The 18,351-nt window shown below is 42.8% G+C and overlaps 1 protein-coding gene across 1 annotated transcript; it reads right to left on the reverse strand.

Moving 5' to 3' along the window:
• Positions 1 to 10,364: 10,364 nt before the first annotated feature.
• Positions 10,365 to 11,858, reverse strand: LOC140782120 (probable sarcosine oxidase). The gene has a single exon (XM_073128521.1). It carries the CDS (start codon positions 11,783 to 11,785, stop codon positions 10,553 to 10,555), a length of 1,233 nt encoding a protein of 410 aa, XP_072984622.1. The 5' UTR covers positions 11,786 to 11,858; the 3' UTR covers positions 10,365 to 10,552.
• Positions 11,859 to 18,351: the final 6,493 nt, after the last annotated feature.

The raw sequence follows: 18,351 nt of genomic DNA on the forward strand, positions 1-18,351 counted from the left end.
ATTTGCATACTTTCGCACATACAAAGAACATGGATTGCACATTTAACCATACTCAACCCCGTTCGAACACGCTCGGTCAGAATGCATTATTTCTAGGTTTATCATTTGTTAGTTTTGCTTATAGGTTAACATTTTAATATGTGAAAGGCAACTATTTGGGATTATCAATAAATATTGTATTTTCCTTCCTTCTTCCTCTACTCTAACTCTTCTCTCTCCTCGCTCAAACCCTAGCTGTGTGCCACCTCGATGTCGGTTACTCTTAATCCCCTTGACTCCCCCTCCATTCTTCACCCAAGCACCACCAAATCCATTACCACCATCATCACCATCACCTATTATCTCCACCTCCACCGTAACATTACCTTTTTTTTCTTTAGTTATAGTCAGAATTTGCGAAGAGCATGAATATAAAAGAAGCAGGTCAGGAAGATACGGTAGGATCCCATATGGTTTCGTAATTTTTTGATTACGAGAATATATTTAGAGAATATTTTACTCTGACTGTGTGGACTACTTCCCTATATTTGAGCTTGATTGAGTAGCGGACACTTGGTCTATATCAAGTGGTATCAGAGCCACCATTCCTTGGACACCATGCCAACAACTAGATCCATGACATCGAGAGGCCACAGATATTATCATGAAGGCACCTCTGTTAAGGGAGAGGCCATGGATATTATCATATCTGAGACAAACCCAAACTCATTGGTCGGGACTTCTCCAATGACTTCTTCCATCAACTCAGATCTGATCAAGATGGATAGTGGGCATGATGGAGACACAGCAAGCCATGCAAGCAACGAAAGAGATCCGCTCGATTGGGTTTATCGAGCGGAGCAATTCTTCGAGTACCAGCGAACACCTAATACACAAAAGGTGTTGCTAGCATCCTTCCATCTCGAAGACACTACCATCCAATGGTACCAAGCCACAAACCAAGACTGCTCCCACGGGCACAACTAGAGGTGAGGGGACCTCCTTGAGCTACCATGATAAGACTTACCCAAGCCCAAGTTGAAGAAAGAAGAGCTAAAAGGCTATGATTTTATTATGATGAATGATTCACTCACAAGCACAAATGTGCCCGACTAGTGGCCACGGTGATGGTGTTAAACGAAGCGGAGGATGTGGAGGAAGATGAAGTAATAGAGGATGAATTAGAGGACTTGGTGGAAGACCAAGAGGCCTTGGAGAGCAGCGAGGAGGTCCATGCCGAGATCTCTATGCATGTCTACACTGGCGCCAATGCACCAAAGACGCTTCGAGTCGACGACACCGTAAAGAATCAAACAATAAGGATTGACACTAGGAGCACCTACAACTTTATGGATGAACATGTGATAAAGAGGATAGAAATGGCTATAAATGCTACCTTTGGATTCGATGTAGCACTTGGAGACAGCATGACAATCTAGGAGAACGGAGTATGCCGAGGGGTTCTTTTAAAGTTTTAAAGGAATTCCTTCACCTTGGATTATTACCCTTGGTCTTACGAGAGGTTGACATTGTATTGGGGACCCAATAGATGCAAAATTTGGGCCCGATGACCTTTGACTTTTCAAAAATGTGAATGGATTTCAAGTGAAGTGGCAAACGAGTGTAGTTAGATGAAATTTGACCGCAACTTAGAGCCCAACTTCAGCCGATGGTGGGACTGCCAAAGGTTGGTTGCCATGTCTTGCCATGTCCAGCTTGTTGAAGGAATTCAGTGAGGTGTTTGAAGAACCACACAGTCTGCCGCCGGCTCGACCCCAAGACCACTACATTGAGATTACTCTCAGAGCTGAGCCTATTAATGTATGATCATATTATTATACATTTGTCCAAAAGGAGTATATCACAAGGTTTGTCAAGGAGATGCTAGAAAATGGAATTATCCAACCGAGCCAGAGCTCATACTCTTCATTGGTGCTCCTAGTGCGGAAGAAGGACGACATATGACGATTTTGCGTGGACTATTGTGCACTCAAATGCCATCACGGTGAAGGATAGGTATCCTATTCATGTCATTGAAGAACTCTTGGATAAGCTTTCAGGGGTCTCTTACTTCAACAAGTTAGACTTGCGAGTCAGCTACCACCAAATCCAAGTGAGACCCGAGGATATGCACAAGACCGCATTTTGCACACATGATGGGCATTATGAGTTCAAGGTCATGCCTTTTGGACTCACTAATGCCCCCTCCATCTTCCAAGGGTTGATGAATAACATCTTTAAGACGTTATTGGGGCGGTACATGCTTGTCTTCTTTGACGACATATTAGTGTACAGTCGTTCATGGAAGGAGCATCTTGTCCTCCTCCGCGAAGTGTTGCAAATTTTGAAAGACAATGAGCTAAAGGTGAAGGAGTCCAAGTATTTATGGGGTCAGCCAAGGGAGCTGAGCTTGCTAATGCATGACCGTATCAGTACATATTTGTCCAAAATGAGGAGATCACAAGGCTTATCAAGGAGATGTGGACAACGGAATCATCCAACTGAGTCAGAGCTTGTACTCATCACCGGTACTCCTAGTGCAGAAGAAGGATGACATATGGTGATTTTGCATGGACTATTGTGCACTCAATGTCATCATGGTGAAGGATAGGTATCCTATTCCTGTCATTGAAGAACTCTTGGATAAACTTTCGGAGGCCTCTTACTTCAGCAAGTTAGACATGCGAGTCTGCTACCAACAAATCCGAGTGAGACTCGAGGATGTGCACAAGATCGCATTTCGCACACATAATGGGCATTATGAGTCATGCTTTTGGACTCACTAATGCCCCTCCACCTTCCAAGGGTTGATGAATGACGTCTTTAGGACATTATTGAGGCAGTATGTGCTTGTCTTCTTTGATGACATCCTTATGTACAGCCGTCTATGGAAGGAGTATCTTGTCCACCTTCGCAAAGTGCTGCAAATTTTAAAAGACAATGGGCTGAAGGTGATGGAGTCCACGTATTTATGGGGCCAGCCGAGAGTGGAGTATCTCGGTCACATCATATCGATAGTGAGAGTGGAAGCTGATCCCTCCAAGGTGCAGAACATGGTGCAATAGCATATTCCAAAGACACCAAAAGAATTGCAGGTCTTTCTTAGATTGATAGGCTATTACTGTTAATTTGTTGCCAACTATGGCAAAATCACCGTCCCCTTGAGACATCACTATTAAAGAAGTGGGAGTTCTCGTGGACCGAGGTAGCAACAAAGACATTTGAACAAGGCAATAACCATGGCACCGAAACAAGATAAAGTGCTCAAGCTTCACCTAGCAGCAGCACAGAACCAAATGAGGCAAATGTATGATTGCAAACACTAGTATAGAAGCTATGAAGTTGGCGATTGGGTCTATGTTTGACTTCAACTATATCGGCAATTCTCGGTATGACCCATTTAGAACCAAAAGTTAGCCTATCACTTCTTTGGTCTATTTTAGATTCTAGGGAAGGTGGGAGTGGTCACATATAAGTTGGACTTACCCGAGTCACCTCGAGTTCACCCAGTCTTCCATGTATCTTGCTTGAGAGCCTCGGTTGTTCCAATTGAGCAGGTTGCAATAGAACTACCCAACTCGAATCGGAGGCAAATGAGCTCACTCCGGACAATGTCCTAGCACGAAGGAGGGTCAAGCACGAGGGATGAATAGTCATAGAGGTGTTGGTGAGCTGGGTCGGTCAGTCATAGGAACAACCTACATGGGAACCCAAGGTAACATTGATAGACTATTTTCCTAGATTTGCACTTTGAGGACAAAATGAGCGGAAGCATGGTGGAGTGATATGATTCGAACCACACTGAGCTATCTCATGAATGGATATGGCCTATGGAACCTTTTCGTGTTTGGTTTTAGTTTTCTTCAAAAATAAGAATTATGGCTGTCATGTTCGAACGCGAGGAAATCGCATTTGAATCCCCCATTCGAACGCTTGCATATGTTCGCACATATATAGAACTTGAATTGCATGTTCAAACGCACAGAGGTCGCATTCGAATGCCCCCCGTTTGAATGCTTACATACATTCGCACATATAGAAAACACGAATTGCACGTTCGAATGCACTCAACTCTATTCGAACGTGCTCGGCGAAAATGCATTATTTCTAGATTTATCATTTGTTAGTTTTGCTTGTAGGTTAGCCTCTTAACATGTAGAAGGCAACCTATTTGGGATTATCAATGAATATTGTATTTTCCTTCTTCCTCTACTCTAACTCCTCTCCCTCCTGGCTCAAACCTTAGCCGTGTGCCACCTCGACGCTAGTTACTCCTAATCCCCTGCGACTATGAGGTCCTCCCTCCTCGGGATCTCGACCACCTTCTCCCCCCTCTTCTTTCACCCAACAGCACCTCGTGCCACCAAATCCATCACCACCATCATCACCATCATCCATCATCTACACCTCCACCATAACATTGCCTATTTTTGCCCTAGCTTTAGTTAGAATCTGGGAAAGGCATGAATATAAAAAAAATGTAGATCAAGAAGATACGGAACGATTCCAACTAGTTTCATAATTTTTTGACTATGGAAGAATATTTTTCTCAGACTACTTCCCTGCATCCGAGCTTAATCGGGTAGCAGACGCTCGGTCCATATCATGTAGGGCCGACCCACTTCTTTCATTTCTTTCGGTCCATCTAATATCCTACCTATCCACTTTATTTTGAAGACAATTTGCACATTCCAAAGATAAATGCATAAACAACTTTATTTTGAACACAAATTTGCACATTACAAAGATAAATACATAAACAACATTCTTTTGAACACAAATTTGCACATTACAAAATAACTAACAAACAATTTTAAATTTCCATATATGAATTAAACATAGGGATTTACTTAAATGTTAAGCAGCAATACATTGATTACGTTCAGCAACTACTCTGCTGCTAAATTGTACATTTATTAGGGCTACGCAGTTTGCATCAAAACTAGGTGTCGAAGTGGAGTTGAGGCTGCATACATTACATGAATGGATGTTGATCCTATCAAAAGCAATGCAGTCAAGCTCAAGCTTGTGAAGTCATGTGGGGGCATCAAGAAGTGTCACAAACAAAGTTGTCTTTCTTCATGTATGATACGATCACACCTCTGGCTATGGAGCTCTGATACCAGCTTGATACGATCTCTCCTTTAGGGCTAAAGATCGATATTTTCTAATTCTCAGATCTAGACTAGATCTAGCACGGAACTTTGAAATAAGATCCCGACATATTCCGTCATTGGATCGACATGAAATTTTTATATGTTGTCGCCCTAGAAAAGAGCTTTCCAACAAATCACGTTTCAGGCGAATCGGAGTTGGGGATCTCGAGATATCGTTCGTTTAGTGGACGAACATCAGAATGCTATATTTTGGATCCGTGGATGGAGGCACGAGATCCTAGGTAATGGTGGATGGTGGAGGACCGGCGTTAATGTGGTGGCACCGGTGAAAAGTGATGGTGGAAGGGTTGTGGTTGATGGAAGGATTAGGGCAAGTGTGGGATAGATTGGACGAAGGGGGAGAAGTGGGCCACCCCTAAGGGACTAGGGTGATTAGCCGGACGAGGGAGGTTAGAAGCGGCGTCGCCGGGGATTGAGAGAACGGGAGCGAAGAAGACGAAGGAGGCAAGGCAAAACTCAATCTCAATAATCAATAATAATTTTGGTTGCCTTACACATCCTTTTATAGGCTAACCAACAACTCACATTAACCCTAAAACACAATTTTCGCCGACCGCGTTCGAACTCACTCCACCCACGTTCGAACGCGACTTACAAAAAACTTATTTTAATGGAAATTAAACACTAAAACATGAAGCAAAAACACTCTTAAAGTGAATCCATGCTCGAGACGACGTCGGTGAAGTCCGAATCGTATCAATCCACCACGCTTCCGCAACCTTGTCCTCAAGGTTTGAAATTTGGGAAGCGATCTTTGAACTCTGACTCAAGCTCCTCCATGGTATGATCTTCTACATTGGTTCCCCACATATATGAAGATATAGGAAATGTTGGTGCTGAGAAAGAGGCAAGCTCACTTGTGTCAGGTTGGCGTGAAAGGGCATCAGCTGTTCGATTCTCGATCAGCAAGTTCCAAGTCAAGCTCAGTCCGATCCGTCGCTGCGAGTCTTTCGTAGGCACACAAGATAGGGGTAGTGCGACCATAACCGCCTCAAAGGGGTTCATCCTCAGTCGAGCTTGGATACTCGTACTCCAACTAGTCCAAGGTGAAATTCGGGTCCATCTACATTGAGTCCAATTGGTCTCGGGTGGTCGAACCAATTGACTCAATGTCAGTTCAGCAATAGAAATCTGGTGCATCCGATTGCGCTCGGGAGGTCGAGTTAGATGCAGTTAGTGGATCCAGATTAGGTTCTCCCAGTGACTCAAGTTAGGTTCAGCTAGCCAAATTGATTGTTGGTTGTGCTCATAATCATTCTTCCCACTCCATGGATTAGGATCCGAGTCAAATGTATCCTGGTATAAGCAAACTCGTTTTAAGTCAAGTAGAGGGTTTCTGATCATGTCCCTTATTTGACTTAACTGAGCCCCGAAGTCCAAAGATGACTCCCACTTGACTTCCTTTGGCTCTTAGGTCCAACCCAACTAATGTCTAGCAATTCCACCTGGTCAAGCCCAACAATGTAGCCTTTTTGAAATTCTAACCACTTAGAGTCTTCAAAAAAATTTGAAATCCCTAATTTTTCTCTCTTAGTTCCATCTCCATTAGCCATTGCCATAGGAGTTGCCTTAGCACGTGGCAGCCTTGGCTGAGTAGTGACCACCTCCAGTAGTTGCTTAAGTAGGGTTCCCAACGGTGTGGCAATAGTCGACGGCGATGGAAGGCCGAAGTTGGCCCAAAAATTAAAATCTTCAGGTCCTTCTCTGTCCCGTTGCAGCCATGGCAAGGAGCCTTTGGTCATCCAGAATACTACAATAGTTGCTGGTGAGGCCCCTCTTGGGGTGGCAACGATTGACTGCTGTGGAAGGCTGAGGTTGACAAAAATAAAATCTTCATCTCCTTCTTCATTTTGTCGTAGCCATGGCAGGGAGCTTTCGACCGTTTGGGTGAGAAAATCATTAGCCCACAAGGTCTTTACGAGGCCGTCGTCGAGGCTGGTGCTGCCGTGGTTGGAAGATTGCGGCCTTCTCCTTCGAGTTGTAGCTCGGCGGGGAGCCGCAACGTCATCGCCGGTGATGGCACTATCGCGCCGACCGTCGATTGACCGAGGAGAATGGTGGAAGGTCACTAGAGGCCATACATGATTTCTTCATAGTTGCCGACTCGCCGTGGTTGCAAATGAAGGTGGTGTTAGGCGGCCCAAGTGCTTGGAACTTGCGGTTCGGATCATCTCCTCACCACCGATGAGGATTCCCGATGAGGAATATCCGGCGGCCACGTGTGGTCTTCCTCCATTCAACAAAGGGTTCGCACGGTTGTCGACTCGTCGAAGAACTCCGTTCTGACGTCAAAAGAACATTTCCAACTGTTGAGCTTGTCGAAGGAAACTGCTGCCTTGAAGCTAGACTCCTCGCCGTTTCTGCAGGGATCGGGAATGGTGCAGCCAGCCCTTCACAGTTTGTTGACGAGGTCTCCGGTGCATGGGAAGATGTGGAGGTTCCGAGGGCTGCTACAATGGTCGAGGATCCCATTGTAGCGGACAGTCGTTCGTTGCGGCTAACCATGGGTCGAGGTGTAGAAGCTCGATCTTGCCTGATAGCCGAACTCTCCCCTACTTTTGTGATGAACGGGGAGGCCGTGAAGGATGTTGGGTATGTTGTAGAGGGTTCCCCATGCTGCCTTGTGATTGCCCTGCTTGTTGAAGAAGGTTTCGGCCACGCCCGATTTCCCGCAAAGATCTCCATCATCATTTGATTATTGATGGCCATCTGCTTGGAAAGAGACCCCAACACGGCTTGAACGCCAGGTTCTTCCGTATTCCGATTAGATCGGGCGGTTCCGCGGGTGGAAGTCCCTGCAACCGTTTCTCTCTTCTCTATTGGGATAATATCTTCTTCATCATCTTGCCGTGCAGCCATGGATCTGGTTGTCGTCATTGGAAGCGCTTGTCCGAGGAAAGGTGGCTCTGATACCAGCTTGATACGATCACACCTCTGGCTATGGAGCTCTGATACCAGCTTGATACGATCTCTCCTTTAGGGCTAAAGATCGATATTTTCTAATTCTCAGATCTGGACTAGATCTGCCACGGAACTTTGAAATAAGATCCCGAATTATTCCGTCGTCGGATCGACGTGAAATTTTGATATGTTGTCGCCCTAGAAAAGATCTTTCCAACAAATCACGTTTCAGGCGAATCGGAGTTGGGGATCTCGAGATATCGTTCGTTTAGTGGACAAACATCAGGATGCTCTATTTTGGATCCGTGGATGGAGGCACGAGATCCTAGGTAATGGTGGATGGTGGAGGACCGGCGTTAATGTGGTGGCACCGGTGAAAAGTGATGGTGGAAGGGTTGTGGTTGATGGAAGGATTAGGGCAAGTGTGGGATAGATTGGACGAAGGGGGAGAAGTGGGCCACCCCTAAGGGACTAGGGTGATTAGCCGGACGAGGGAGGTTAGAAGCGGCGTCGCCGGGGATTGAGAGAACGGGAGCGAAGAAGACGAAGGAGGCAAGGCAAAACTCAATCTCAATAATCAATAATAATTTTGGTTGCCTTACACATCCTTTTATAGGCTAACCAACAACTCACATTAACCCTAAAACACAATTTTCGCCGACTGCGTTCGAACTCACTCCACCCACGTTCGAACGCGACTTACAAAAAACTTATTTTAATGGAAATTAAACACTAAAATATGAAGCAAAAACACTCTTAAAGTGAATCCATGCTCGAGACGACGTCGGTGAAGTCCGAATCGTATCAATGTAGGAGGGTTAGTTGAGGAGGCCATTAGATTTGTTCCTAATACCTCGTTGGTAAGTAGATTAAGCAAGGAGAGGCATGCCTTTTATCACTATGGATCCAAAGAACTTCCCTTGTGACCCTACCCTTTTAGGACCCTCCCCGAGAGAACTTATTTACTAGGTCGACGCTACTTGGAGAGGAACCAATGTGGGTGGCATTGGTGTTCTTCTGGTTATCTTCCCAGAGGAAGTCTGCTCTAGAAGAAGTGTCTTTGTTAACCAGTTTGGGAATACTCTTGAAAGAGGCACGGGTGGTGTTGGAGGGTCTTAGACTTTTGGCCTCCCAAGCAAGTTTGGGTTCCTACTAGCTTTTCACAGACTGCCTTACCTATCTAAAAGCAATTAATGAGGAGGAGCATGCCATCAACTGGTTGATTGCCTCTATTGTGCATGAATGTAAATGTTGGATTTCTGTGTTACCCTCCATAAGGATTTGTTTTTGCGTATTGACAACAATCGGGTGGCTCACTGCCTTGCTAGTGTAGGGTAGTGGAGCCGAGCACGCCACCACCAAGGGCCCAATCCTCCTCCACCCCCACTTTCTCAGAATCTCTCTCCCCTACACTACACCCATCCCCACCTTCTCCTTCATTTTAGTTGTGCAGCCTCCAACCCAATCATGCCCCTCCTCGGACATCACATCTGGCAATGCTTTTGCCCTTGTCTCTGCCTCTCTGGCTATTATTTTCACCAACCTCACTCTCCTTTGCCACCTCCACCCCTAAGCCGCGGTGCTCACTAGCTCCTCCAGTATGCTAGAGCTCTAAGTGGCAACCATTATTGGCCTCCCTCTAGTGATGCGGCTGCCACTCGATAGTGGATCTGCCATGGCGGTCGAAGGTTGGTTGCCCCACCCTCATGTACTGGACCTACTGCCACATGGCCAGCCACTATTAAGTAGGTGTTGACTTAGGGTTTCTCATGGTGGCTTGCTCTAACATGTTTTGGTGATTAGTATGGTTGGTACCATTCGGTTGGCTGGTCTCTATGCGTGTTGAATCTAATTTGGATGAGAAGAGTTATAGGATGTTGACTCTTTGATAAGATGTGCTTTGAGTTCAAGTCTCTTGCAACTATTCTTCTTCATAGTGTTGCCTCTATAAGCTAAGATGGAGGCTTGTTCTAGGGCCCATGCTCTATCCCGTCCGTTAATTTATATTTCCATGAGTACCTATATATTATTACAAGCTAATATCTAACATTTTAATGTTGGTCAATCTATTTTCAGCCAAAAGTGAGGCTTGTTACAGGATTTTCATCCATCTTGCCTTCTTCATTGTATATCATACTACAGTCGTTATTTGAAGTTTAATGGATTAACTATCTACGAACTTTATCAAAAAAAACTCACCTACCTCTCTAGTCTAGCAATTGAGAATTGAGTCACAAAGACTAGACTGATCTACCTACAGTTGATTGTATCTTTGAACTCCAATTCTTAAGCCTACAAACATTCATATAAAAAAAAGATCAGCAGGTGATTGCATTATTGACTCTTAAACTGCTTAAACACCCCTACTATTCTAACTACTAAAATTTCAAATGAATTTGCAAAATAGCATCCAAGAATTAAAACAAGAGAAATGCTAATTAAGAACTTACGAGAAGAACTAGCCTAAGATTCAAACAAATCTAAATTAAGCTTTTCTAGAGATTGACATGAGACGAGACCTGGTCCTCATACTCTTTTGCATTCCCCTTCGGATCCTTATCAAACCTAGCCATCCTGAACCACCTCAGATCCACCCCCTTTGCCTCCCCGTCAATCGCCAGGTCAGCGAGGATCCGTCCGACTGCCGGCCCCATCTTGAACCCGTGGCCGGAGAACCCAGCCCCGACCACCACATCCTTCCCGAGCTCCCCCCCGAGGAAGTCGATCACGAAGTCGCCGTCGGGCGTCATCGAGTACATGCACGCCTGTGTCATGACAGGCCGCCCGGCCTCGACGAGGTCCGGGAGGAACTCCTTGATCCATGCGCGGACCGCATCGACCAGGATTCCCGAGTTCGACGTCCAGTCCCTGCAATCGGGGTCGCACGGCTGTCCGCCGTGCATCGCTATTTTGATCAGCCCCGGGAACTCTGACGACGGCGTCCCGTAGATGTACGGCTGTCCATAGCTGGCGAACGTCGGGAAACCCTTCTCCGGCGTGAGCTCCTCCTCGTGATCGTCTTTAATTTTCCAATAGCAAACGCAAGTGTGCAGAGGTTGGATCGGGAGGGGGAGACCGGTAACGGTATTAACTAACTTTTTGGCCCAGCTCCCAACTGTCACGACGCACTTGGCTCCCCTGAACACGTGGCCGTTCGCCGTCTTGACCAGGACCCCTCCGGTTTCGTCCTTCTTGATCTCGTTCACCTCTGTGTGGTCTTTAAGAATAGCTCCTCTCTTTAGGGCAAGCGTTTGAAACATGGCGACGGCCTTCGTCGGCCTGATCACGCCGCCGACCTCCGTGGAGACGCCGATCCAGCCGTCCGGGAGCCGGAACGTGCCGGAGAAGATATCGTCGACCTCGGCGCGATCAATGACTCGGGCTGCGGCGGCGGCGGTGGAATTGGCGATGACGGCTTGGAGGCTGCAGTCCGCGGCGGGGCCGACGTCGAGGTGTCGGGTTTCGGTGAGGACGCGGTAACCGGCCTCCGACTCGGCTTCAGACCAAAGGCGGTAGGACTCAAGGACGAGCGGCGGGTAGTAAGACTCCGGGTAGGTGGCGCGGATGGTGCGGGACTCGCCGTGGGATGAGCCGCGGTGGTGGAGGAAGTCGAATTGCTCGAGGAGGAGGGCGCGGCGGCCGCGCTTCGCTGCTTCGTAGGCCGTGCAGCTGCCCATGATCCCGCCGCCGATGATGATCACGTCAAAGCGATCGCCCGGGAGCTCCATCTCTGTAGCTTCTCTGTTCTCTCCCTTGGTATAGAGGTTATGTGAGGGTTTGTTAATTTGGGTACTAGAAATTAAAAGCTTGCAGTAGTATTATTTTTTTTTAAGAAAATTAATGGGGTAGTATTATTGCATAGCTCGTACACGTGTACAATTTCTGTTCATATACCTGATAATGGGAACTTTCTAATTCACATGGTCATGAATTTAGTTTGAGGTAAAACAAACATACTCTTGCTTAGGCCCGATCACTAGTAGGAGGGTTAATTTGGATCCTTATTCCCAAGTAAGATGTTAGGATTTGAAGTCATGTATTAGAGACTATTTTGTTGCGTTCCCTACATCGACCCTAGCTTTGCTAGGGTTAGGGTTTGGCACAAGTCTTTCCTCTCTCTAGAAGGGATATTTTTCCTCGCCGTCGCCACCGGTAAGGTTCTTTCACTCCTCTCCCCTCCCTTGGCCCGTTGGCTAAGAGAGGGGGAGAACCCTCCTTTTGCCCCCCACCCCCACCTTCTCGTTTTGTTGTTCTTCATCTTCCTTTCCCAAAAGGTCGACGTGTCTTCACTCTTAACACACTACTGTCACCGCTCACCGTGCCCACCGCTGCCTCTTCCCACAGTCGCTCCTCACCGCCATAAGAAATGCCCGGAAGCTATTGTCGTTCCCTTCCTCGTCGTTGTTCTCCTTCATTATCTTCTTCCCATCCTTGCCAAATTCAAGGCCACTGTCCCTGCCCCTCACCACTCCCTCATTAGATCCAACCATGTCACTCTTCTAGCTCCTTTCCCTCTTAGAGGACCGGCTCAACCACTTTCTTTCCACATTCTTTGCATGATCACTTGTGCAGCAGTTGATCCACTACCGCTGCCACCGACCTCTCTTGCCTATTGGTGCCCATCTGTCTTTTGGCATCACTGACATGCCAAGTGGGTGCAACTATTCTAGATGGGGAGAAAGTCCAAGACCCATTCATAGTAGTAGCCTGTGCTTGCCGGCTTTTATGTTTCCGGTGACTCCTGATGCTGTTGGTCCTAGATGTCGTAATTTTTAAGGGTCCATAGCTGTGTTATTTTATTAGAAAATTTATATATAATACCTTGCTTTATAACGTAATTGTGGTTTACACCCTATATTTTAACTATTTACAAATTAAGCCCTATGATTTAACAAATGCATAGAAAATATCCAGGGTTAGATTTGAACTAACACAATAAGAATATTTTATCAATTAGAGATATTTTATTTCTAAAATAAGTAAAATATTTTTTCTAAAATGACTAAAATACCCTTAGTATGACTTAGTTGAGAGTATTTTTATAATTTTCTTAATATAGTTAACTTAACTCAAATATTTGGTTAAGTTTAACTAAAATACCCTTAATATAATTTTCTGCACATATTTGCTAAATCATAGAGCTCAATTTATAAATAGTGAATATACAGAAATCACAATTCCATTAAAAAAAATAGGGTGTTATATGCAAATTTTCCTATTTTATCTTGCCCTTTTGTAGATTTAGAGTGTTGAATCTTTTTCTTTAACTTGTTGTTCCATGTGGGTGATCTTTGATCCTCCTGCCTTTGTGGATTCTCAGAGTTGTGTCTTGGACTGCTACATTGACGAAACATGTAGGTTGACTCGAGGCTCTTCACTCCTGGCAATTTCTTGGGTTATTCTTTATTTAATTTTCTTTTGTGCCCCAAGCTTGATGCTTTGTTTCAAACCATTGTGCAATCTATTGTAAACTAATTGTGGGGCTTGTATTAAAGAGTCGTCGCTCTACTCGATCCCCATTTTCTTTGTGTATCCGGCTATATTTAATATAACTCTTAGAAATTAATGAATTAACCTGCCTACAAGCTTTCTACTCTACTCATTTTATTCTAATTTAGATGCTATTAGGATTATCCAATATATTAATTCTAATTTTTTAAAAGATAAATCCTTTCTTTTTTTTCTTGGTGTAAGAAGTCACATGATTATAAGGGTTTGAGATGTGAGATTCCATTCAGAATAAGCTCACGCTTATTTGTGAAAGATTCCGGTACTTCAACAACGTACTATTTTATTGATCTATCCCCTGGTACTCATGCTTCAGAAGCCCTATCTAAGCGAGGTTTGGCTTCTTGCTCCAACGCTTGCAGGCTCATAGACATTTCACGGGAGCATCTCTCTGAACCTTTTCTCTGACCCCATTTACATGCATTTCTCAGTCTGATCACAGTTGGAAGAGGAGGAAGAGAAACTCTTCTATCCTCCAAAATTTAGTTAAAAGAAAAAAGAATTAAAGACATAATTAAACTAGTATTTATAAGAGAAGGAGGACCGGGCTCTCTTATCTCTTCTCTTCTTCTCTCTCCCACCCCACCACCCTTATCTAAAGTAATTGTGGGTTCCAGCCAGTATGGGTTGGCCTGAGAATGAATACACCAACCTCTCCCAGACAAACAACATGTGATTGGTTACACATCTTTTTCGTTTGGTGTAATTAAAAATGGTCAGAGTGTTCAGGTTCTTTGTAATTTTCTTCTAAATTCTGCAAACGGGTCAGATGCTCTATGTGTCTGTAATTAAATTACATCTGATACCAATGCACCAAACTAATAAATAATAGTAATATGAGAAAATAATCAAAATAATCGCTCATATATTATGAGGTGCATGCTAAGTGCTCGTAGAAAGACAACATGTCAGATGGGAACTGATATCAAACTCATGCAATTGATTTGTCCAAGCTTTTCAGCTTTTCAGATCTTCCTTTTTTAGTTCTCAGTGACAGGATACCAGAATCCAACTCAACATTCTTGTTTTCAAGTATATGGAACTGGAATATTCCCTCTGTCAATCAATTTTGCTCAATAAGGTGTCGAATATTTATTGATGTAAACCCTTTGAAATCCTTTATTCGTGAATGTATTCCTTTCAAAACACTTGGTATATACTCTTGATGCCCATATAAAGTTAATTAATAGTTAAAACTTTTGATCCATTTAATACCAGAAGGTTAAGAACACCTTCATATTGTTTGGCATGAACAATTAAGTGAATTTGTATCTTTCTAATTTATAAATAATTCATCATTTAACATATAGTAAGTTAAAATAGTAACTACCCAAGCAAAAGTAACTCAGCTCTGCACCAGCCCTAGTTCTGCTAGGGTTTGGCCAAAGATATTCCCTTCCCGGCTAGAGGGAGTTTATCTCTCACCGCCATGGTCGAGGCTTCTCTCTCCCTTGTCGGTGCCTATGTTTTTAGGATACAAATATTATGTTTTTTTTGGATGTTTCTATTATTTTGCTCTGCAGTACTGAATTATGATGGTGGTGGTTTTTTTTTTCTTTATTAATTTGTGTTATAAGTGGGTGATCTTCGATCCTCTTATCTTTGTGGATTCTCAGGGTATTGTCTTGAACTACCGAACTGATAGAACCTACCGTTTATCAAGCTAATAATGTTAAATGTAAGGCTCCTTGCTCTGAAGAATTTCTTAGACAATTCTTCACTTCATTATTGTGCTTATGCTCTCGAGCTTGATCCTTTAGTTTAAATTATAATACTGTCTATTATAGGCCAAGTATGAGACTTGTGTTAAAGAGTCATTACTCTACTTTCCTACTTTTTATATATGAGACCTTATTATTATAATATTTAGAAATTAATGAATTACCTCAACCTACGAGCTTTCGCTCCAAAATAGAAAGAAGTAAATAGTAGATCAATTTGAAGGGTATATACACAAATACTAAATTTAAAAGAGTATACAAACAAATAAAGAGCTTTTGGGAGATATATATGTAAAATAAACTTTATATATATATTCTCAATGGAATAATGGCCTATATATAGTCAAATTTGAGTTCCATCTGGTAGTTAATTTAGCATACACCAGAGATGGTCTTAAGTCATGCAAACCTTTTCAGAACTTGTCATAAGTTTGCATACATGATCTTTCTTTAAACCTCGTGTTGGCGTTCAGTGAAGTGCTTCTTCTTCAAAATTTATCAATAATTTTATCTAATTGAACTTCAGATTGTGCCTTAAGAGAATCAAAACCTGTCTTGAGTTAACACTAGTTTCAGATGTACTGTTCTGTTCCTGATCAACCTGAGCTCTAATCAAACTCATCTTGAACTTGATTTTGAGCTCATGATCGATGATCAAGGTCACTCTTTCGACTAAATTTGAGCTTAATTTTGAGCAAGGAAAATACTTAGAAATAATACTTGTGTCGAATTTAAATCAAACTTAGGTTTAACTTGGAACAAGCTAAGCTCGAACAAACAAAGAAGGCGTTAGACACATCAATTAAGTTGAGGGTTTTATCACTGCATCCTATTCCTTTGATCGAATTCCCTCGCAACTAATCACTCATTAAATCATTAAAAATTTCAATCTGGTTACTGTTTTTGTCAATAAATAGTTGATTGCTGTTGGATAGAGAGACAAAAGTCCTACTTTGCATCAAAACATCAAACTCTCACCTTTCTGTAGAAAAAAATTAAAATACTGAGAATATCTAAGGGGTGTCGTGTAGAATAAAGTCAGTTTGGCCAAGCTATGTGACGATTTTGTTTGAAACTCCTTGGCATGAAGTGTTTGAAACTCCTTGTTTGAAACTACTTGATAATTGAAAATACATAAACATCATTTAGATACATCCATAAAGTACCATCCAAGAACCAATAAGCTACTAAAATCAATCTCCCGAATTATTCATACTATTATGATATGATCTATTAATAAAACAGTCGAAACCAATTTATTCAGAATGCCCAAGAATAATAATTATCAACCTTAATAACATATCTTTTCTTTTACTTAAAACAATTCATATCTTTAATTTTCTACTTCATTAAAAATTAACATTTCACAAACTATAATAGAATTAACAGTCCTATAATCATCATCTCCCAATCAAATATTTTTATCTTAAAACTCAAATGCCAACCGCTAAGTCATTACAACTATTAAGATCAATCTCATCATTCTAAAAGGCTCTCTCAATAACCTCTAATAATGATTTAACACGTAAGTTAAATGTTATATAAATGCCAATATAGTCACTTTCTATATATCACTATCTATCGCCTAGCAACATGATAAACATCCATCAATACACTATATATGAAAGATCATAGTCCTCTATATTCATTTCATTATCGCCTTATAAAGTAATTAATTTAACTTCCAAATCATCTATCGCCATAATGCATAGTCATATATGCCATATACTCTACATATAATTCAATCTAAATACCTCTCTTATTGTATCATCACGATAATATTATAATACCCAATTTAATAGGAGGTGCATGGCACCCCCAGGCAGCTCCCTTTTTGCATGGGCACGAGGCCGGCCACAGTTTTGTTCTAAGTTGTTACACAAGATCTCCTCCCATAGGCCACACATTGGGCACGATTTCAGCCGGTCCAATGTGTAGGCTATGAACGAGAATTCTAGTTGGGGCACAACACCATAATACTTTCCAAAGAAAAACCTTCGCTCTTGGGTTAACCCTGAGCTTCTACAATTTTTTTCCAATCTAGGCTTTCAGGCTAAATTCTCGGCCTAGTGAAAGAGTAAATAAATTTGGCTGAGGCTTTCCCTTTCAGATCAAGCCACCAAACCTATTTATCTTCAAGCGATTCAGTCGTTTATGCCAGAATAGAGTCACAAAGGGTCAGCCTAGCCCAATGGCTTCCCTAATACAGTTTTCATCCTAGGACCTATTAGTCATAAGATTCGAGACAAGCATGTTACTATGAAAAGTAGAAGTGTTCACAAAATACGACATGCATGCTAGAAGGCTGGGAGTGATCCAAGGATCCCCAAGACCTTAACTTTAAGACCATTCCCATTCCTAATATTTTTATCTCATTCCTAATATTTTTAGCCGTAGCCCACAAGACCCGCTAGGCCCAAGAAGCACCTTTTTTGGGCTTGGCAGCTCAATTATCAAGAGTGCCATACTTACACTTCATTATTTGAAAATTTAAAGACGTTTTTTTTTATTTTCAAACAAGACACTTTTGGTCAACCATAAATCTTTTATAGCAAGACCGCCCTCAACCTTTGGCCTAGTCACTTTGGCCCAATTCACTGGATGGAGGCACTTTCGATTCTTTTCTTTTTCTCATAGGAATCCCCTAGCAAGCTTAAATATCTGGTCTAAGGTATAATTCGAGATCTAAGTAGAAGCCAACCAATAATTATGAATGGAGTTGAGAGTAGAATTAATAAGGAAGGATCTGACTACCCATGAAGGATATGATATCGCTTTTCCAGCTAATCAACATGCTAGCGACATGGTTAACCAAATCAATCTGGTTGGCAACAGAGACGCGATTATAAAAAATTTTAGCTCCAAATAAACAAAGGGGAATTGGCCAAGACCAATGTTGACGATGGAAAGCATAGCTTCCTTAGTATCTATCGAAACATTAAACACTAGACTTATCCTGATTAACCCTTTGGTTCGTAAGGGAATAATACTTATCAAGAGACTGCACTAGCTAAGGCTTGGGTTACCTGAGTCATAATGAGGATATCATTCGTATAGAATTGATG

The sequence above is a fragment of the Typha latifolia genome, chromosome 1, assembly GCF_019914945.1.
Source record: "Typha latifolia isolate L0001 chromosome 1, TyphaL0001v2, whole genome shotgun sequence".
NCBI lineage: Eukaryota > Viridiplantae > Streptophyta > Magnoliopsida > Poales > Typhaceae > Typha > Typha latifolia.